This window comes from Nannospalax galili, unplaced genomic scaffold, assembly GCF_000622305.1.
Source record: "Nannospalax galili isolate Female #2095 unplaced genomic scaffold, S.galili_v1.0 scaffold138, whole genome shotgun sequence".
NCBI lineage: Eukaryota > Metazoa > Chordata > Mammalia > Rodentia > Spalacidae > Nannospalax > Nannospalax galili.
In genome coordinates this window covers 328138-350116 of record NW_008341333.1, presented here as the reverse complement: position 1 = coordinate 350116, position 21979 = coordinate 328138, and the positions used below count along the sequence as shown (strand labels likewise).

At 41.1% G+C, this 21979-nt stretch overlaps 1 protein-coding gene across 3 annotated transcripts in view; it reads left to right on the top strand.

Annotated features, from left to right (window-relative positions):
• The first annotated feature begins 6 nt into the window (after positions 1–6).
• Rmnd5a (required for meiotic nuclear division 5 homolog A) overlaps positions 7–21979 on the top strand; it is a 55671-nt gene continuing 33698 nt past the window's right edge. For all 3 annotated transcript variants that reach the window (XM_008836731.3, XM_008836730.3, XM_008836729.3), the window contains exons 1-2: positions 7–316; positions 17885–18027. In XM_008836731.3, coding sequence (XP_008834953.1) covers positions 175–316; positions 17885–18027 — 285 coding nt within the window. In that variant the 5' untranslated portion in view covers positions 7–174. The remainder of the gene's footprint in view (positions 317–17884; positions 18028–21979) is intronic.

Genomic DNA, 21979 nt, shown 5'->3' with positions numbered 1-21979 from the left:
GCACGGGCTGCGCGGGGCTCCCCGGGCGCCGCGGCTAGTGCGCCCACTGCGTCCCAGCCACCCTCACCGCCGGCCGCCTTGGGGGACGAGGAGCAGGACGCGGCCTCGGCGGGGCCCGGGCCGAACCGCCGCGGACCCCCGGGAGCCGGGGAGGCGAGCGCCGCGGTCTCCGGCATGGATCAGTGTGTGACGGTGGAGCGCGAGCTGGAGAAGGTGCTGCACAAGTTCTCGGGCTACGGGCAGCTGTGCGAGCGCGGCCTGGAGGAGCTCATCGACTACACCGGCGGCCTCAAGCACGAGATCCTGCAGAGCCACGGTAAGGGCGGCCGGGTGGGCGCGGGCGCCAGGGCCCGGCGCGACTGCTGCTGCTCCCCAGGCCCGGCTCGCTTTTCCTTCCCGCGCCGGGTTAACCGCGAGCCTGCGGCCACCTCGCGGTTCATTTCGAAGGAGCGCGAACCCACCCGGAGACGCACACGGCCCGGGGGGGGGTGGGGGGGCGTCCTCCGTGATATGCGGACCGCAGGTGTGCGGCTTGTGTGTGGGAATAGGAGGTCCGAGTGAGGAGGGGGTCAGAGCAGGATCCTCACCCCCAGTCCTTGGCCCCAGAGACTTTCTTCTGGGTCACTTTGGGGCTTGAAAATCGGATGTTCTTAGCAGTGGATCCACAGAACCGCGGCTCCTGCAGCTTCATGGATTGACTAATGGGGGGCAAGCAGCTCCCCTGAACCCCTCAAAAGCACTGACCCGATTCCGAGGAAACCGGCCGAATCTATCCGTTCGGCACTTCTAAGACTAAACAAGCAGTGGTGGCCCGAATTAGTGACTTGCCTCACCTGGTCCAGTTTGTGCTTGGTATTCCTTCAGAAAGCAGGTCTTCTGTAGAAAGTGTTTTTGCCTAGATTATTTCATAATTGCCCGAGGTCTTGGGGACAGAGTTAGCTTGAGGAAGCTGGTTGAGAAGGGGATTTGTTTTTCAAAAATAACATTAAAGGTCTGCTCCAATGAACTGTGGCTCCTGAACCAGAAGGCCTTTTAATTTAATGGATTCATTAAAAAACTGGGGCCTTGTCAATTTGTAGGCTGAACAGAAATTAATATAAAGGGATGCTTTTTAGCCAAAGAGAAATGCAGATGTTGTTGCAGGTGCGATGAAGGCAGTTTGGCTCAGCTTCTCTCCTTCTACACCTTCTTTTCCCAGACAGTTTCAGCTGAGGGTGACTGGTCCTTCATGGGAAGGGAGTCTTAGGACTTCTGGACAGAGCAGGCACATTGGAACTCTGGGGAAGAAGCAAGCTTGGAGCCATCGTAGTTGAAATATGATGGGAAATAAGTACTTAAACTGTAGGAAGGGTTGCAGTGTAAATAATATGGAAAAAGCAGGCGTTGATGGCTGTGTGGAAAAAGAAATTTGGTTGAGTTTGGTGATGATCTAGTGATACAAACTGGGAAGTAAGAGTTTGGAAAAGACTGGGGAATTTGAAGATAGAGCCAAGGTCTTGGGACACCTTGTTGGTCTAAGACTGGTGGGTATTTTGTGTGTGGTGTTTTGAGATGGGGTCTCACTAGGTAGCCCAGGCCAGCCTTGAACTTTGGATCTTCCCGTCTTCACCTTTCAAGTGCTGGGATTATAGGTGTGTCATCTGTTTTCTGATACTTTGAAGAGGGCAATGGAACCCTTCATAGGATGCGTAGACAGTGAAGACAAAAGACCTTAGGGTCTGAACACAACTAAGGTTCAACCAAGCAGAAATAGAAAGGGGGAAAGGAGTAAGGAATTAGAAAAAAGAGGCCCCTCATCTGTTACATGACCCTTTGTGCATGTATTACCGAGTTAAGACAAATCAGGTTATTGGGGTTAAGAAGAAAAATACACATACTAAAGTGGAAGGCAATCCAAGGTGGCTCTAGTTCAGTGCTTGAAGACACCCACTTCCCTCATTATCTTTTCACCCAAAGGAAGGAACTAGCAAGAGAAGAGAATGAATGAAGGGCCTAGACTTGGAGAGGCGGAAGGAGCATTTCCTTTTGGGGGCACTCGATCAGAGATTGAGGGGCTAGATGGGAAGGATTTGAGAGGGGCATTATGTTGAATCTTAAATATGGCCCTTTCAAAGGTTTATCTACTGAAAACTGAGTTTACGACTCCATTTTAAGGCTCTGAGTGTACCTGTCTGGGCAAGTCACCTGGTTGGCTTCTGTGATCTGAGATAGGGACTCCAGTTGTGCTCTGTTAGGGCTTTGGATCTTACTCTCTGAGCTTATTTGTGATAATATTCTTGAAAGAATGAGAATGAGTAAAGTAGAACCCTGGGGACTATAAACACTCCCCAAGATCCTACACAGAATCCTGGTATCATACTGGTTGATGACTTCCTGTTTCAAAATCATCCTTTACCTGTAGCAGGAAATGAGTTGAGTTTCAAAGAGAGAGGCAGTTTCTGGGGGGTTTAATGCAAGTGCAGTGAGATGCTTGAGGTAAAGGGGATAGTAGACAACTGTAGTTAATGAGCATAGTTAGAGAATTTGTGTTGGAAACTAGTTGTAGTCAACTGGAGTTTAGTTAATAAGCTCTGTTGACAAGCTCTTCCACTGTCTCAACCTTATTCCAGGTTGGAAACATTGCTCTAAGGGGGCTAGCCTGGCAGCTGGCCTGGAACTAGTCCTGCTGTGAGCCTAAATTACCTCTCTGTAACCCAGAATTATTTCATATAAAAAATTCTCTAATTAGTCATCTCTCTTTAAAATGCAAATTTCTTAGTGCATATACTTCAGGAGAGTGAGGGTACATAGACTGCTCACTCACATCTGGTAAATTACTTTATGCCACTTAATCTGTCACTAGTTCATCAGACTGGAAAACGTTGGGGTGGGTATTTTTAAAATGGTGGTGTCCAGCCTCTGGTAGAGGAATAAGTTAGAGTCTAAGACTGAAAGGGAAGTGCAGGCTTGGCTTTTGGGTTGTTCTAGGGCACTAGGGGTAATTAATGGGAGTGTGAAAGCACAGTAGAGAACTGGGCAGAACAGAAGGGAATTCCATTGAGCCAGGTCCCTTCCTCTTTGTGGAGTCTGACTCCAGAGGCTTCTGTTTGTGTCTTGGAACTGCTTTAGATAGGAGATGGAGGCAGTGGGGAGCATACCAGAGGCTGTAGTGGGTGCACTCATTTTTATTTATTTTATGTGTATGAGTGTATTGTCTGCACGTACGTAAGTGCACCCGTGTCGTGCAATGCCTGTGGAGGACAGGAGAGGCTGTCGGATCCCCTGGAACTGGAGTTACAGACAGTTGTTAGCGGTCATATGGGTGCTGGGATTCGAACCCGGTTCGTATGCAAGAACAACCAGTGCTCTTAACTGCTGAGCCATCTCTCCAGCCCTGGTACTATCATTTTCAACCTAATTTATCAGAAGTTCAAAATTGTATTGAAACTTGCTGCTTAGCCTTAATTATCTTGGTTGAACTTCAGTTTCTTTAATTCCCCATCTGAAGGGAAAGAGCACGCCTGTCATTTAGCTGTGTCTGCCTCTCAGTTTTGGTCTAGTGTAAGATCAGTGTGGTTGATGCTGGCTGGGGATCTTTTCCAGTATGTCCTTGATCTAATTTGGGTAATACATGTATGTACACTCATCCTCAGAAGGGCTTGTGATTTTACTTAAGGTGATTTATCTTCATTCGAGACACTGATATTTGTGAGGTCATGGATTTATAGATTTGGTCTTAGGTATAATAAACTATGTAATAAAAACAATTTAGCAGATTTAATACTAGTTCATGTACTAAATGAAGTCATTATTCACATCAGTGGTCTGGGAAGCACATCTTGGTTTTAGTGATTTGGCTTGTGTGATTATATGTTTTGTTTGTTTTTTAGGAAAATTTTAAAATTTCTTACTAGCATTTGTGTGTGTGTGTGTGTGTGTGTGTGTGTGTGTGTGTTAGAATGAGAACAAAAAGACTGAAACAATACGGCAGTCCCAATATGTTTAAAATATAGTTGGGAAAATTACAACTGTATGAATTAAGGGTATGCCACTTTTTTTTAATTTTAGATTGTTGTTAAAAGGAATTTTGCTGAACTAGGGATCAAACTCAGGACCTTCTGCATACTAGGCAAGCACTTACCACAGAGCTGTATTCCTAACCTTTAAAAGGAGTGCTGATGTGCTATCTGAAAATGACTCTAGAATTTTCTAAATTTAAATTTTATTTATCTTGAATATATAATACATGCAAGCAATTTGAATCCAGATAGTTTGAATGCAAATAATAAAGAGGATACCTGGGGATAAATTTCTATCACATTCTTCTTCCAGGACTACCTAGTTGCCAACTGACTGGTAAAGATGCCAATTTCCAGAAACTTTAAAAAGAATTTGGGGAATGGGACTTAGTGGTAGAGTGCTTGCCTAGCATGTGTGAGACCATTTTGATCCTGGGAAACTAAAAATAAAAATGTGTGTATGTTAATATTGTCACTTATTAAATGGCTTTAACTTTATAGTTACACTTACTGTGAATAGGCAAGCTGGTTAAAGACACCTTTGATTCCCACAGTTGAAGTGATAAACATATTAGCATCTTAAAACTCAGTTTTAAAAATTTGTTTATTTTTAGTTTATTTGTATGAGTATTTTGCCTACATGTATGTAAATGCACGGGTGTCATGCCGTGCCTGCAGAGGCCAGAAGAGGGCGATAGATTCCTTGGAACTTGGGTTATGGACAGTTGAACTTGAGTTATGGACAGTTGTTAGCCATCATGTTGGGAACCGAATCCCTGCTTTGTAAGAAAGGTCAGTGCTCTTAATCGCTGAGCTATCTCTCCAGCCCCAGATTCAGTTTTTGTGTGTATTGTGTAATAGTAAAACTCATTTAAACCATGACTCCTACCTTTGTTTATCTCCTAGCTGAAAATTTGGTTACTAGTGTCAGAGCTCTTTTTATTTTTAAGTTTGAGGGTGACAGATGTGAAGGTAATTGAGCAAGTGAGATAAAAATTATGGCAGTCACATTTTACACTCAATTCTGTGATACGCTATTATGTTAATAGACAGAAACCAGTGATTGAGGGTTGAGTATTTAGGCATAAGCTTCTATTGTAGAATTTGAATTGTACATGTTATAAACATGTACACATTTGTATAAGTGCTCTATGCTCACCGGAGCCTACTGGTGTCAGGCATGTGTTGTTGCATGCTAGTAAAGGATCAGAGTCTGGTAGGCTCATTCAGCCATATTCTTTAGTGAACTCAGAGTAGGCCATATAGCCAGGCCCTCTCTATTTGCTGAAACTCACTAGTAACTAGTAAGATACTCTTGAGAAGAATGCCTTTTGAGTTTTGTACCGAATATAGTGTGTATCTGCATTTCCATCTAGTGTGGAAAGTAGCATGTAAGTAGTCATAAATAAAAGTTTGGGTGGGTGGCTGCACCATTGTTCAAATACCGTAAAAGCCCAGGATACTTGGGCTATTTTAGGTAGTGAGAATGTGTTTGGAGTTGGGTTTAGAAGCAGATTTAACTTTTGCTACCTCTTTCTTTCCAGGCTCATTCAAGGGATAATTCTCTGTTATTTGGAACTTTATTCATTTAGATTGGTATGTTACTCAGTACTCTTTTGGTTTAGGGGACATAATAGTTCTAATTAAAGTCTAATTTTCATACATTTAACTAAATAGGCCCAAGTTATGTGAAGCTGGCTCCAGAGGCACAGAAAAGATCATTGAGAAGCCTTGTCTTCTGTCTTTGCTTTCCTTGATTGCCTTCCTTCACAGAGTTTTCTCCACATGGAGGTGAAGGTGGCCGATAGAGCTCATGGCCTTGCTCTACATTGCCAACAACGTTTCTCAAAGTATTACTGTCTTTTGGGGGGGGTCCTTTTGATAATAGGGTCTCCTTATAGCCCCAGCTGGCTGGAATTTTGCTGTGTAGACCAGACCAGCCTTGATCTCACAGAAATCTGCCTCCTGAGTGTTGGGATTAAAGGCAAATGTCACCATGCCCAGTTCTAAGATTGACCTATTTTTGAGGCCCTGCTTCTTCTATAAGGCTTCCATAGTCTTTGAAAATGACAGCAAATGCAGTTAAGGCGAAATTGTGGAGGGTGCTGGCCTGAGTAAGTATGTATTTTGAGTCTCCTGGCACTTGTAGAAGTTGATAGATACCAGGGAGGTGGTGCTCTCCAACCAGGCATTTGAAAGCACCATGAGTTTGTAGAAGAGTACAAGGACCCTTCCCCTTAGATTAGGTGTTAGGCCAGTTCTTCGAAGGACAGAGACTGGAATGCCTGACAAGACTGAATGCTTTTAGGAACATGCTTTCACCTTATTTGGGTTTGGTGATTATATGTCTTGGTGTAGAATGATTGTTTAGCAACTTTGAGAAGGCCGTGAAGCTTATATTACCAAGAGTTTCTCCTTGTAAGCTTGAGGCCTGGATAGTGATTTCTGCTCTTCCTGAAGCAGTGTTAGGTTATATGTTATCTTTTGAGTTTCTGTATTTGTGAAATCCATGTAGATTTGTTATCCAATTGTTGTTTGATTTATTTTTATTTTATGTGTATGAGTGTTTTGTCTGCATGTATGTAAGTGCACCATGTGTATACAATGCCAGTAGAAGCCAGAAGAGGGTGTTGGATTCCTTGGAGCTGGAGTTACGGACGATTGTTAGCCGCTATGTGGGTGCTGGGAACTGAACTCAGGTCCTTTGCAAGAGTAGCCAGTGCTCTTAACCACTGAGCCATCTCTCAAGTCCCTATCCAATTATTGATATACAAAATATTTGGACTAGGACTGGGGAGGTGGCATTGGCTACTCTTGCAGAGGACCAGGGTTCAATTCCCAGCACCCACATGGTGGCTAACAACTGTCATAACTCCAGTTCCAGGGGATCCGACACCCTTTTCTGACCCCCAGGGCATTGCATGACACAAGTGCACTTTACATACATGCAGGCAGTACACTTATACACATTAAAAAAATGTTAAAAATATTTGGACTGGCTGTGATAGTGCATGCTTTTAATCTCAGCACAGGGGAGGTAGGGATAGTTATGTATGGGTTCCAGGCCAGGCTACATAATGAATCCTTGTCTTTAAGAAAAAAAAAAAAAAGGGAATGGAGAAGAGATTCGTTTTCTAAGAAACATTACAGATGGCCCTGGGTCCTCCAGGATTTTGGAAGCTAGGTGAGTTTGTACTTGTAGAGCAGTAATCAGTCCATCATGTTCATGAATCCTATGTCTACATCTATGGCTTCAATTATGGATGGGAAATACTTGATACTGAACATGCTAAACAATGCATTAGGACAATCTATATCCCATTTACGTCATGTTAAGGTGAGTGATCTGGAGATCTAGAGATGTCATAAAGTATAGGGGAGGGTGTTTGTAGGTTATTTGTATATGCAGGAGTTTGCTACTTGACTGGTTTACAGTCTTGTCATCCCCCCCTCCCCCAGTCCCCCAGACATAAACTTGTAAACTATCCTCTAGGAGAATGAAATGGGAAATGAAATACAAACTGGCTTTGAAGTCTATAAAATAGGGTATAGTTGGGTTTTGTTTTTGTTTGAGGCAGATCTTGCCAGGTATTTCAGGCTACCTGGAATCCTGTGCCCAGTGGTCTGCTTACTTAAAAACATTATAAGGAATACTGAAAAAGCTGCAAGACAGTCTTCAAGGAGCTTAAGTTAGTTGGACAAACCAGGTTTTTACCTTCGAAAGGGGAAAAAAGGCCAGAAATGTACTACTTTGCTGAAACAAATATTGGTAAGTCAGAGAAGGGGGGTGGTGGTGGTAGTGGATAAAAACACCTTTAGGAAGAACATGAGTTGAAATATAAATCACCCAGTCAGGTAGCTATCACCAGTTATATGCAGAAGTAGCTTAAGTCTGGTAAGAAGTAGCTTAAGTCTCACGCATGCTAGGCAAGCACTCTACCACTAAGTCTCATTCCCCAAATTCTTTTTAAAGTTTCTGGAAATTGGCATCTTTACCAGTCAGTTAGCAACTAGGTAGTCCTGGAAGAAGAATGTGATAGAAATTTATCCCCAGGTATCCTCTTTATTATTTGCATTCAAATTATCTGGATTCAAATTGCTTGCATGTATTATATATTCAAGATAAATAAAATTTAAATTTAGAAAATTCTAGAGTCATTTTCAGATAGCACATCAGCATTCCTTTTAAAGGTTAGGAATACAGCTCTGTGGTAAGTGCTTGCCTAGTATGCAGAAGGTCCTGAGTTTGATCCCTAGTTCAGCAAAATTCCTTTTAACAACAGTTAAAGTTAAGTCTGGTAGTTCTTAAGTCTGTAAAGTTAAGTCTGGTAGTTCTTAAGTCTGTAAAGTTAAGTCTGGTAGTTCTTAAGTCTGTAAAAGTTACAAAGGGCAAGCATCTAAGAACTTTGAATCTAATTAACAAAACAGTGCCTATAATGCAATGCCATATATGTAGGCCAAGTGCTGAACGAGTGGTAGAGACAAGAAGGGCAGGGACTTCTACCTATGGCAAACTTTAATAACAGATGGAATGTGGGAGCAGGAAGATGGGATGGAGAGCCAAGAGAAGAGGATGGCAAGATCAAAGGTGTAGAAAAGGGATGTGGTGGAGGAAGACAGTATAAAAGCATTAATACTAAATTGGAAACATTTTATAGAGTCATGGGTACCAGGGAAAGAGATAAATTAGGAAGACATTGAATGGTTTGGGGTGATCTGAGGACATTTTCATTAAGGATGGGACAGGGGTGTGATTGGAGACCAGCTGCCAGCAGTGTTGGATTGGAGTTGGGAATGAGTTTTGACTAGAGGCAAGAAGACAAGGAAGTGTCAGCCTAGATTTGATGAAAGGGACCCATCCTAAGGTAGTAGTGATAGAAATCTAAAGAGATTCCCAATAAGGAATCTGTGAAGAAAGAATTACCAAGTGTTGGGGCTGGAGAGATGACTCAGGGGTGACTCAGGAGTTAAGAACACTGGCCTCTCTTGCAGAGGACCCAGGTTCTATTCCCAGTACCCACATGGCAGTTAATAACCATCTGTAGATACAGTTGCAGGGGATCGGACACCCCCTTCTGGCTTCACAGGCATTGAATGCACATGGTACACTTACATACGTGCAGTCAAAACACGAGTACACAAAATAAAATTTTTTTTTAAAGAATCACCAGTAGTACTTGTGCCAGGGATGGAGCCTGGCAGAGTAGTAAGGGCTGGAAAAATCAAAGATTAATCTAAGATTTTCATCATGAGTGACATAGATAATTACAGAACCAAAAAGAAAACAGAAAAGTTTGGAAGCAAGGGAGAAGAAACCTGAGTTTGATATTTTTTTTTAAATTTATTTTTAACTTTATGTATATAAATGTTTTGTCTGAATGTGTATGTAAGTGCACCTATGTCATGCAGTGCCCACTGAGGCTAGAAGAGGGTGTCAGAGTCCCTGGAACTGGAGTTGCAGATGGTTGTGTGACTGCCTGACTGCCTTGTGAATATTGGGAACTGAACTTGGGTTCTCTGAAAGAGCAGTCAGTGCTCTTAACTGCTGAGTCATCTCCCTGGGCCTGAGTTTGATTTTTAAATATGAAATCCAGATTTAAATGCTACAAGAGTGACTGGAGAGATGACTTAGGAGTTAAGAGCACCGGCTGCTCTTGCAGAAGACCCAGGTTCGAATCCCCATACCCATATGGCAGCTAATAACCATCCATAACTCCAGTTCCAGGGGATCCGGTACCCTCTTCTGTCCTCCACAGGCACTGCACTACATGGGTGCACTTACACACATGCAGGCATAATACACATAAAAGAAAAATAAATTTAAAAAATTTAAATACTACAAGAAGCCTATGTGTCTCAACCATTCATTTTAGAGATGAATGGTTTTGGATACAAGAGGTATCTACCAACAGACAGCTGCTATCTAGCCCCTGTGGTTGACTGGTTTATTTGTTTTGTTTTGTTTTTAGGAACTAATTTTGAATTGAATTCTAAATTGAATTTGAATTGAATTCTGAATGTGTATTTATGAGGTGTGAGTTTTCATTTAGGTACAGTTAGGATTATGTTTCCTGAATGAATTTCTTTCTGCTTATCTGTGTCATACTTATCTCCTATTTTGCTTTCTATTTAATTAAATTAAGACTAGCTATTTTGGGAAAGTGTAGTTAATTTTGAGTAACTCAGAGCTCAAGTATAATATATGCAATATTTATAAACTAAGATACACTTTTTTTTTCTGCCTCTAGGATGGATATTCATGAGACTCTTACATGGGGTCTGTGATTTGTGGGGAATCTGACAGTTTATTTCTACCAAAATATTTTCATCTTAGGTAGTACCTTTTTGAAAATCTGAATCATCATCTTGGGATTGGTGATACTTTTTTGTGTTTTGCCTGTGTTTTATATGTTTTCCACTGTAGAGGGCCTCATCTCTTACATGCTTGACTGCCGAGCAGACTGTACTTTATGATACATTGACACCTTTACGCTTCCCTTTATAGACTCGAACTTTGGATTGTCAGCAGGTGGGCAGACATTTTCAGCTTCTGCATTCCGGTGCTGTTTATCAGCCAGCTGTGTGGTTTTGACAGTGGTTTATTTTGTTAATAGTGTGTGCTCATGCAATTGTTTTAGCCCCACTCCTCTCCTTTATATCATGAAAATAAGCACAAATTTAAAATTTGAATACTGGGTAAGAATTTAGTTGTCAATCTTTGATTTGATCGAATTAGGTGGGCCAAAATACCACATAGTTGGGCACATACATGGCTGTCTTAGCTTTGTGAGGAATAAAGAGAAATACAGAACAAATAACCCCAAGATGTAACTAGAACATTCTATAGTTTTTAGCTTTGTGGGGCACCCCTTTTAAGTGTTTGCTGTATTTCCTGTACTTTTTCTCAGGATGCACAATTTTTGAAACAAAACTTTTTCTTCTATGTGTATGAGTGTTTTGCATACATGTATATAAGTGCATCCATGTATGCAGTGCCTAAGAGGGAGTTGGAGCCCCTGGAACTGGAGTTACAGGTATTTGTTAGCCACCTTGTGGGTGTTGGGAACTAGGCCTTCTAGAAGAGCAGCCAATACTTTTAATCTCTGAGCCATTGCTCTAGTCCCAGACACTAAATTTTTTAAATTGAATTTATTTGTGTGTGGGTGCCACAGCACATGTGTGAAGGTCAGAGGACACCTCTGTGGAGCCAGTTCTCTCCACCTTTATGTAGGTTCCAGGGATTCAACTCAGGTCATCAGTCTTGGTGACAGGGACTTTTACATGCTGAGCCATCTCACTGGCCCAGGATACACTTTTATAAACTGAAGCTGAGATCCATGTAACTCCATCTTTAATACAACCTGGGATACTTTTATCATACAAAGAGACTCACAGTGACTTGAGTCAAATACAAACCTGTGAATTTCTAGGGTCTGGTGGTAGGCAGGTATTATTTGGAAGAAAGGACTTACAACTAAGGAGGAGGCAGGAGGACTTTATTTCCTGAATATGTCTTACTTGAAAACTGGAGTGTGTGTACACATATGTATGCAACTTGCATCCTGTGACTCTGCTGAAAACGAACTTGCTAATAGTTCTAGGGGAGATAGAGGGAGGAAAAGAGAGACAATGTGTGCATGCATGCACTCATGTAAAGATTCTGTGGGATTTTCTTAGACACTAATTTCATTGGGAAATAGGGGCACTATCATTACCTGGTTTATGTTGACTTTCAGAGAATGTAGGCTGTAGTGTTGTTGTGTAGTAGACACTGAACATCTTGCAAGATGGGTGGGTTAAATTCACAAACTGCTGTTTGTGAAACTGCTGGCAGTTTTAGAAGTATATTGGTATTACCAGAGTCTCCAGTGGCGGACTTGAAATTTAGACTGTAGTAATGCATAATTTATTATTTTTATATTCATTTTGTAAAGGGTTATTGAGCCAGGTATGTTGGTGCATACCTGGAATCCTAGTACTTTGGAGGTGAAGGTAGGAGTGTGAGTTTGAAGCCAGTCTGGGCTACAAAGTAAGACCTTGTATCCAAAAACAACAAAACCACCACGACCACCAACAACATAACAAATTACTGAATGTCTATTATGTACCGGTTACCATGGTAAATGTTGGAGATTAGACAGCCATGTTTCGTCATTTCTGTTGATTTTGTGGGAATGATGGACAAGTATATACAATGAAGCATGAAACCCTGATGGAGAAGCACAGGGTGCTATGGAAACAAGCATTTTTCTAATACATTGTGTCTGTGAAACTAATAGACATAAATACTGAAATGTTTAGGCAGGAAAGCCCAAGGGTGGATCTTGAAGTCTTAACTAGGCATCACAAAAAACAGAAGTCAATTCAATTATGTCTTACTTAGTTTGGCAAATGTCCGGTTTTAGAGGAGACACTGACTTAAATTTCTGGAAATATTATACTTAAAATCTGTTTACAATAGATGCTAGCTAGGTAGGTGTGGTGGCTCACCCATTAATAGCAGCCCTCAGGAGACTGAAGTGAGAAGGGTCACTGAATTTGAGGCCTCATCTGCAAAGTGAGTTTCTAGGCCAGCCTTGGCTACAGAGTGAGACCTTGTCTTAAAAGAGGGACAACCACCACCACAAAATAATAATAATAATAATAATAAATAATAATAATAATAGTAAAAGAAAAGGTGCCATTCTGATACATTGAAAAGTTTGTTTAGGTTTGTTTTTGCTTTACTGGGCATCAAGCCCATGGCCTCCTGCATGCTAGGCAAGTGTTCTACTGCTCAGCTACAATCGCCAGTTGTAAAGGAAATGATTTTTTTTAACTTACTATTTTTATTTATTTTATATGTATGTGTGGACGTGCACCAGTGTTGTGGAATACCTGTGGAGGTCAGAAGAGGCGTTGGATCCCCTGGACCTGGAGTTATAGATCGTTGTTTGTTGCCCTGTGGGTGCTGGGAATTGAACTTGGGCCCTTTGCGAGAGCTTCCAGTGCTCTTAACCGCTGAGCCATCTGTCTAGCCCAAGGAAATGATTTTTTAGCTTAACAAATCACATGTGTTGGTGCTTTGCTTGGTTTTAACATGCTAATGCTCATGATTGTTTAATAAAGTCATGATAAAAGTGACCTTAGAATGTACTTGTGACTGTTAGGAATGACAGTGCCTCAGTTGTGCATATGGGATCCAGGGAGTTTATCATATTGAAAAGACACAGTAGACCCAGGATTTTATCCTGGTGACAAGTGGCCAGCTGGGGTCTACTGTAGTTATAGTGAAGGCAGTTGTCTTGCTAATTTCCATTTTATATCTAGGAAGTAAATCTAATTAGATTTCTTTGATGAGAAGGTTCTTCTGGAAGCAGGTTGTGTTTTCATGGAAAGACTGGGAGAACATAAGGATTCTCCCATTATGACCTAGAAGTTTGGTCAAATCACAGTCAGTCTGGTCATTTTACTGGTTTTCAAGCCTGACTTTTGCCTTTGGCTGCTTTCCACTGAATCCATTTGAAAAGGCATTAGTAGTGTCCTTCTGTCTGAACAGGGCTTTCCCAGGGTTCTCTTTCAGATTATTCCATTATTTTTCTTGAGCTTCCAGATAGGCATTGCTTAACAACAGAAGCATGTTCTAAGAAATGCCCTGTTATGCTAGGCAGTTTGTTGTACAAACATTATAGTGTACCTACACAAACTGAGATGGTGTAACCCCCTAAACACTTAAGCTGTATGGGATAGCCCATCATATATGTGGCCCATTGTTGACCAAACCATTAATTTGTAGCATATGACTGTCCCAGGTCTTTGACTAAACCTGGAGCTTACAGACGTAGCTAGTCTGGTCAGCCAGCAAGCCCCAGGACCCTCTTCTGTCTACATTCCCAGCACTGGGATCACAGGCATGCTCTGCTGGATTATAGGAGTGGGTTGCTGTGTCAGCTTTTAATGTGGGTGGTGGGGATCTGAACTCAGGTCTTCATGCTGTGTAGTAACACTTGACTAAGCCATCTCCCTAGACCCCTTCTGCCTGTTAAAAACTAAATTGTCATACTATTGTTGAGTCGGAAGTGTTTTTATCTTATTATTACTATTTATTGGGAATTGAACCCATGGCTTCGTAAATGCTAGGCAGGTGCCCCATTGCTGAGTTCTATCCCCATCTTCATATATTCTATGTGTGATGTTTTCCTATAAATTAAGCTTTGTTTTTATTGGAGTCTTTTTTAAAAAAATTACAGTAAGAATGTGATTTGCAAATATTTTCTCTTGTTCTAAGAATTGGGTTTGCTTTTTATGATAGTGTTGATGGTGCACAAAGTTTTTGTTTTAGTTTTCTTTTTTGTTGTTTCATTTTCTCCTGCTTTTTGAGACAGGATTTCCTGTAGCCAAAGCTTGACTTTGAGCTGTTGGTCCTCCTGCTTTCACCTCCCACGGGCTGGGATTGCAGGCTTGCCCAGCCCAGAAGTGTTTGTTTGTTTGTTTGTTTGTTTGTTTGTTTGTTTGTTTTGGTCTTCTTGAGACAGGGTCTTCCTGTAGCCCCAGCTGTCCTGGAACTTACTATGTAGACCAGGCTGTCCACCTGCCTCTACCTCCCGAGTGCTGGGATTAAAGGCCTCTGCCACCATGCCCGGCCAGAAGTTTTTAATGAAGTCTGACTTAATTATTTTTTCCTTGGTCGCTTGTGCCTTTGAGGTCATTTAAGAAGCCAGTGGCGAATCCAAGATCCAGAATAAACTTGTTTTCTTTTTTAAGAAATTTTTCGGATTTTTTATTTTATGTGTATGAAAGTACATTATGTGAGTGCGGTGCCTATGGAGGCCAGAAGAGGGCATTGGATCCCTTGGAACTGGAGTTACTGAAGGTTTGTTACCCACCATGTGAGTGCTGGGAACCAAACTCTGGTCCTCTTTAAGAGCAGCCAGTGCTCTTAATAGCTGAACCAGCTCACCAGCCCCTGAACTTTTACAAGGTTCTGATAGTTTGGGCTTCTAGATTTAGGTTTTTATTCTGTTTTGTGTTGCTTTACATATATGATGTGATTCTTTTGCACATGACTCTTGTGCTAGCATCAGTTGTTGAGTATGGCTTTCTAATTGTTCTTCCTTTGCTTCTTTCGCATCAGTTGGAGTTCCTGTGTCTTGCATATTTGTGGGTATTATGCCTGTGAGATTGTGGAGTGTGTAGTTTACAGTTAGAACTTTGTATCACTTTAAGGGCTTAAGTTTAGTTGAGATTGATGAGGGCTTATGTATAGACGTTGTTAACTAGTGTAGAATGCCAGAGGATGGTGGAGAGAACAGAAGTTATCAGGGATTCAGAAGAGGGAATAAGTCAATGGACAGAGGTTTGTGGAGGAGGTAAGGCCACTGTGGTGGTGTTAGGTAAGGTTTAGTAGTACAAACAGACCAGGCATGTCTCACACTGAAGCAGTTTATTGTTGCAAAGTGACAAAATTAGACAGATTATGTTAGAAGTTGGAAATACCTGATTTAAAGTTTGTGCGAGTCTATTTAGAGATGAAGGGAGCATCTGTTTTGCCCATCCTATACTGGACTGGACTCCTTTTGAGCACTGCCTTCTGTTTGCATACCTTTTTACTTCTTTCAGTGGTTGCCTGACCCAGACTTACTGTATTCCCTCTTCACAGTCCTTGCAACTTTCTAGGATTTTTTCCTTGAAACTTTAAAGAAACTTTTTGTGGTCACTGATGACATCCTTGTTGTAAATCCACTAGCCAATTCTCAGTCCACATCTTACTTGACTTTAGCAGTATAATCAGTTGTTCATTCCCTGTACCTTTACATGTTTCTTCATTTTTACTAGCTTTCCCTGCTACAGTACTGATCTTCCTTTCCTGTTAGTGCTTCAGTTCCTTTCCTGTCTGTCTTTCACCACTTCTCTGTATCTGTGTGGTGGTTTGGTTTAGTTTCTTATCTTTAAGATACATGCCATTGCCTCACAAATTTGTACCTATAGTTCTGACATTGATCTTGACCTCCAGATTTGTTTATCCAGTTGGCTCTCATGTATGCTGGGATGTCTATTCAATACCTCAAGCTTGTGAGCCTCAGTTAAGCCTCAGACATGTTCATCTTTTAGTACTTTTCATCTTGATTGTCGGCAACTCCATCTTTGTAGCTCAAGCTAAAACCTTGGAGACAGCTATGAGGCCTTCTCTTTCTCTTACCCTGCCAGGAAATCCTAGGCCAGGCCATTGCCAACTGTCATCTGAATTGCTGCCACAGCTTCCCAGTTTACTGATCTGCAACTGTTCTTTCACTCCTGCTATCAGAGTGCTCATATTAAAATGTTAACGTCAGGAGGTACTCTCTCTGCTCAAAACCTTGCAGTGGCTCTCCCTTTCACACAGAGTAAAAGCCAGTCTTTACAGTGCTAAAAAGACCTTGCAAAACCAGGACACCATTGTTTCTTGAGCCAGAAATTCTCTCTAGACACAGTGGCCTCATAACGATTCTTCCAAGAGTGTCTGTCTGCCTGTCCGTCTCTGTGCGTGCTTGCGTGCGTGCGTGTGTGTGTGTGTGTGTGTGTGTGTGTGTGTGTGTGTGTGAGAGAGAGGGCTGCTCAGGTTGGCCTCTAATTCATGATCCTCTTGCTTTAGCCCACCCATGTGCTAATTATAGGCATTGTCTGCCATACCCAACTGCCACAGACCTTAGTTGCCTTATACTGGAATGCTTCCTCTACTCCCCATGATAGCTGTGTGGCCAGTTCCCTCACTTCGGTCATGACTGCATTTAGATGCCATTCACTCAGGGAGATCTACCATGTCCATAATGCCCATCATCCTTGTTTTTTGTGGGGTGGTGGTGGTGGTAATTGATTGGTCACACACTTCCCATCCTCCTTCCCTCTCCTTCCTGTAGCATGGATCTTTTGTCATACTGTCTCGTTTACTTTATTTTGTGTTGTTTCGATCTTGCAATAGAAGGATTTTGTTTGTTTGTTTGTTTGTTTAGTTGGTTTTTTTTTGAGACAGGATCTCACTGTTAGCCCTGGCTAGTCTGAAACTTGCTATGTAGACCAGGATGACCTCAAACTCACAGAGTTCAAGCCCATCTCTGCCTCCTGAGTGATGGGAATAAAAGTGTGTACCACCAAGCCCAGCACTAGAAAGATTAAAAAAATTTTTTTTTACGTTAAAGTTTTTGAGTGCTTTGCCTGTGTGTGTGTGTAAGTTCAATGTGCAATGCATGTGGAAACCAGAAGATGGTGTTGGATCCCTGGAACTCTAGGCAGCTGTTGGCTGCCATGTAAGTGCTGAGAACTGAACTCAGGTCCTCTGAAAGAGACATCTCTCTAGCCCTGGCCAGAGGATTTTTGATGACTCTGTTTCACTGCTAAACTTGCCTCATAGTGGGTACATAATAAATGTTTGTTATGACTATTACTATGTATTGTCTAAGTTTGTTCTTGTTCAAATTCTCAAGTCCCCATTATTGAATCAGAAACTTTGGGGATGGGCCCCAGCTACTTTCACTAGGTCTCTATCTGTATAATACTGGGTTTCAGAGGCCAGGCCTATTGCTTACTGGTAAGGATGTGTAGATGTAAGTAATGGCAAATATCCTAAACTGAATTTTAAACACTGAGTTGAATATGTGAGTTTATTCACTTCGACATGCTTTGTGTATAGTAATACTGCCATGTGGTATTACTCATACTCTGTGCTGATTTCTGTTATTATGAAAGTGATTTGTTTAATAGTAAAATTTTTGAGTTCCTAAAAATAAAATGAAAAATAACACCTATGAATGTGACCATCTTCAAATCAGGTACTAATTTTTCTTCATTTTTCTCCCATCTATGATATTTTGGATTTGGTTTGGTGATTGACCATCTTTCTTCCTTTTTTTTTTTTTTTTTTTATTAAATAGGCCAAGATGCTGAATTATCAGGGACACTTTCACTTGTTTTGACACAGTGCTGCAAAAGAATAAAAGATACTGTTCAGAAATTGGCCTCAGACCACAAAGATATCCATAGCAGTGTTTCTCGAGTTGGAAAAGCCATCGATAAGGTATGGAATTGAAGGAGTTGTTAATTACATTTTCTTTATATATTATGTGTGTGCCACCAAGTGCACACACATGGAGTAGAGGTCAGAGAACAACTCAATTCTTTCCTTCTACCCTATGGGTCTCTGGGATAAAACTTAGCCTTGGTGGTAAGTGTCTTTACCTGCTGAGCCCTCTCACTGGCTTTGTGGAGTTTTTCTTTGGGGGGGAGGATGTTTAGACAAAATCTCACTGGCCTGGAATTCACTTGATAGACCAGGCTGGCCTCTGCCGTCCGAGTGGTAGAATTATCAGCATGTTCCATGACACCTGGCCAGTTGTTTGTGTTTTTAATAGTCTTCTTGTACCAGGATTTCAATAACCTTTGCTTTCTCAGATTATTTTGTGCCATTCCTTTCGTCTTTCTTTTGATAACTGTTACAGATCTGGTTTTACTGTGTTAGTTTTATTAAAAGTTGCTGTTATTTAAAGAAGCAAAAATAAAAACAAATCAGTGAAACTCTGGTTTTATAGCTTTGTTGTTTATTCATTTGCTTATTTGACTAGAGCCCTGATGAATTGCCATTCTAGAGAAAATTTAAACCCCTGTGTAGGAGTTTGTTTACAGGAATAAATTTTGCTGCTTCCTAAGTAATTCCCTGGCTGTGGCTGTCTCTGTTGTGGGATGACTGGAATAACACCCTTGCATCTGTCCCTCTGGTCTCACCTAGCTCTTCTGTGCATGCTAGTTGCTTTGCTTTACTATTGTCTTCTGTGCCAGTGGGTGACTTGGTTGGTAGTGAGCCAGGCCAGCTACTTTTGTTGTTGCTTTTTTTCTTGTGACATTTCTTCAATAAACAGTCCTTGACTTAGTGGTTGACTCATAAAGCAGTTTCCAGTTTTAGCACTGAACCAGTTTTGCCCAGAGTTCATAGTCCTGTTGGAGTTTAAGGAGGAGTTAGCCCAAGGTTACTGTCTGATGCCTCTGAGGGGATTATGACTGGCCATGGCCTAAAGTTTGAGAGAATAGGCAGAATTTTGGTGGAGAGCTCTTTGTAGCAAACTTACCTCCTAAACATACCTGAGTTGTTTAGCCTATATGAATAGCAGTGGTAGTATAACACAGATGATGGAAACCACCTGCTTGAATGATTATATCCAAGTAACTGGAGAGCAGGCCTCACTGTTAAAAATGATCCTATAGAGCAGTAGTATTGAAAGGCTAGGCTCATGGGTACCTAAGTCAGAACAGCTTCTAAGGACATACTGTTCACTGGTAGGTGTGGTATGACAGTACTGTGAGTGACAGAGACTCTTAGGACTCGTTTTGGTTATGTGAATAACCAGAAATAGGCTTGACATCAGATCTGTTTGGGGTTATGGCATGGGAAGTCATCAGCTGGTACCTGAAGTGTTGTATTAGCTCAAGGACTGTGGAAATGGTAGGCACCTGGGAGATGGTCTTAAGTCATGTGTGAGTGAGAAACCTTGTTTTTCTGGGGCAGTAAAAGTACTGCTGATGCTGAAGAAGCTTCAGATTTTTATGGTCAAAGCATCTTGGTGTTTCTTAAGAGTTCAAAGCATAGAGAGAACCCTAGAAAGTTTTTGAAGATGTCTGCTTGATCACCAGGTCTGCTACTGCCTGTAGTCAATGATAGGGGGACATCATTTCTGGACAGCAGAGCCAGAAAGTGTCTTGACTGTGAACAGAGCTAATTCTCCAAGGCAGCCAGTAGTACCTGGGAAGAGATCACAGTGCTTAGACTAAGTGGGGATAGTCTCAACAGACATCTCAGGTCTGTGGGCAACTGCCTAGCAGTCCAGATAGATATTTCCCAGGTGTGCATGTTCCCACTGGTGGGTACCATCTTTCCTGTTATGTTGTCCTGTCATAATTATTACCAGAATCCTCTGCTCTTACTGCCCTTACTGCAGGTGACATGCTGAGCATTTCTTCCTCCAGATCCAGCAGGTTTTTACAAATATTACTAAGGGTCGTTAGGTATTTTGACCAATCTTTGAGACAAAGCAGTAAGATGTGTACTTAGTGCTAAAAATGGAAGTATCTCTTTGAGATCAGATATCTAGGGGACACATTTATGGTGAATAATTTATATTCTGATTGGGAGTGAGGAGAGGGTAGCCAGGATGTTTGAAACAAATGTTTCTAATTATTTTATTTAGTCTTAAACTTTTGAAAAAATTTTTCCCATGTACTTGGAAGTTATAAGGTTTTATTTAAAAAAAATGGTTATTTTAACCATATTTCTGAAAGAAACAAATAATTGCTTCCAAAAAAAAATTTATGTTCTTATGAAAGTAGTTTAGATTCTAGGTAACAGATTTTTTTTTTCTCATCTGTCATATGAAAATTTAAAGAATGCTGTCACTACTTGTTGGATTATAGTAAGTCCAGAGCCACAGAAAGAAGCTTGGATCTTTCAGTTCAGTTCTCTAGCACCTTTCAGTACATACTCCCTGTGTTTTTGGTATCTACTTGTGTTGCCCAGAGAGCAAATGGTTTCCCCACTGGATGTTCTAGAGGTTGTGAAGAGGTCTCTTGCATAGATGAGGAATTCTGTGTAGGCTGTTGTTAAATAAGACTCCATTGACTTGTTAAGTCTTAAACTCTAAACTTGAATTTGGCAAATTTATGCAAGCTCTGATAAGTTTGTTGTAAAGGCCATGTGTACTTATATATTGATGGTGTGTAAATAGGATAAGACTGAAACCATTATGGTCCAAGGATTGTGGGTACCAAGGCAAACAGACCTGAGCAATAGACTGGAATGCTGTTCAGCCACCTATAAATGCCATTTTATGTACACATGCTCCTACCTTTACAAGATGAGAAGCCATTAGCTCCTTAGGAGCAAACTGGGTTTGTTGCTTTAAAAGGTGTATTAACAGTAAGTAGTCTAAAGTCAAACTTAGACTGTTAAACCCTGTGACCGTGACCAAGAATGAGTATGTCATTTCTGCAGATTCAAAAAGAGGGACCTGGAACAGCATAGGAAAAAAACAAAATATGGCCCTTCTTCAGAAGGAAAAGGAAAATTAAAAAGACCACAGAGTAGCTGTCAGACATTATTAGGTGTGTGTGTGTGCATCTGTGAGTGAAACCTATCACATTTTAGTTTGCAGTGGAGCCTTCATGTTAGTAAATTCTTCAGTTCTCAGAAGACTTGAGCGAGTGCTGGTTTTATCTTCATCCTCTAGGTAAGAAATTGAGGTTTGGGAGCTTAAGATCACAGACATAGTGACTCAGCAGAGATTAAAATCTTTTGTTCCATGTTATGTATAGTGTGCATTTCTATACACTTAGAGTGGGCTGGTATTTGAGTGAGAACTTTTAGTGTATTTTTTACATGGCTGTGGCATTTTTTTAATGTTCAAAGATTTCTTCTGTATCAAAGTTCTTGTTCTCTGAAAATGTAAACAGAAAAGAAATTTGTGGCGTTAAAACATTTTCTGGCTTTTTGTTAGCATAAAAATGTTGGAAGTTTTTGCTTTAATGTGTTAACTTTTTAAATAAAGTGCTTCAGCCTTTGGATTCTGTAATAAGCATCTTTGTTTTTAATTTGTTCATTCATTTTATAAAAACAAATAATGTGTTGGGCTGTGTTTAATTTTCTGCTCTACTTTTAGAAATTCTGTTTAGGGATGCGTGTGTATTTAAATGGATAATACCTGAGGTTTCTTAAAGCTTCTAAAATCCGTGTTCTAGTTCACATAAAATAATTGAAAAAGTCTGGGAGGGGAGGGGGTAGTAAATATGCCTGGAATTCTAAAGGAATGATTATTGTTCTTGTAGCCAATCTAAGGTTTGCAGAGTTAGTATCTTAAATATGACTTGGAAGATCCAGTAAGATTCAGAGGAAGACGGCAATGAAGTGTCATTTTCTGTTGGGGCAGAGAACAAAAGAGCAACTAATTATGCGTGACTCATGTTAGAGACTGAAGGGCTGACTTGAT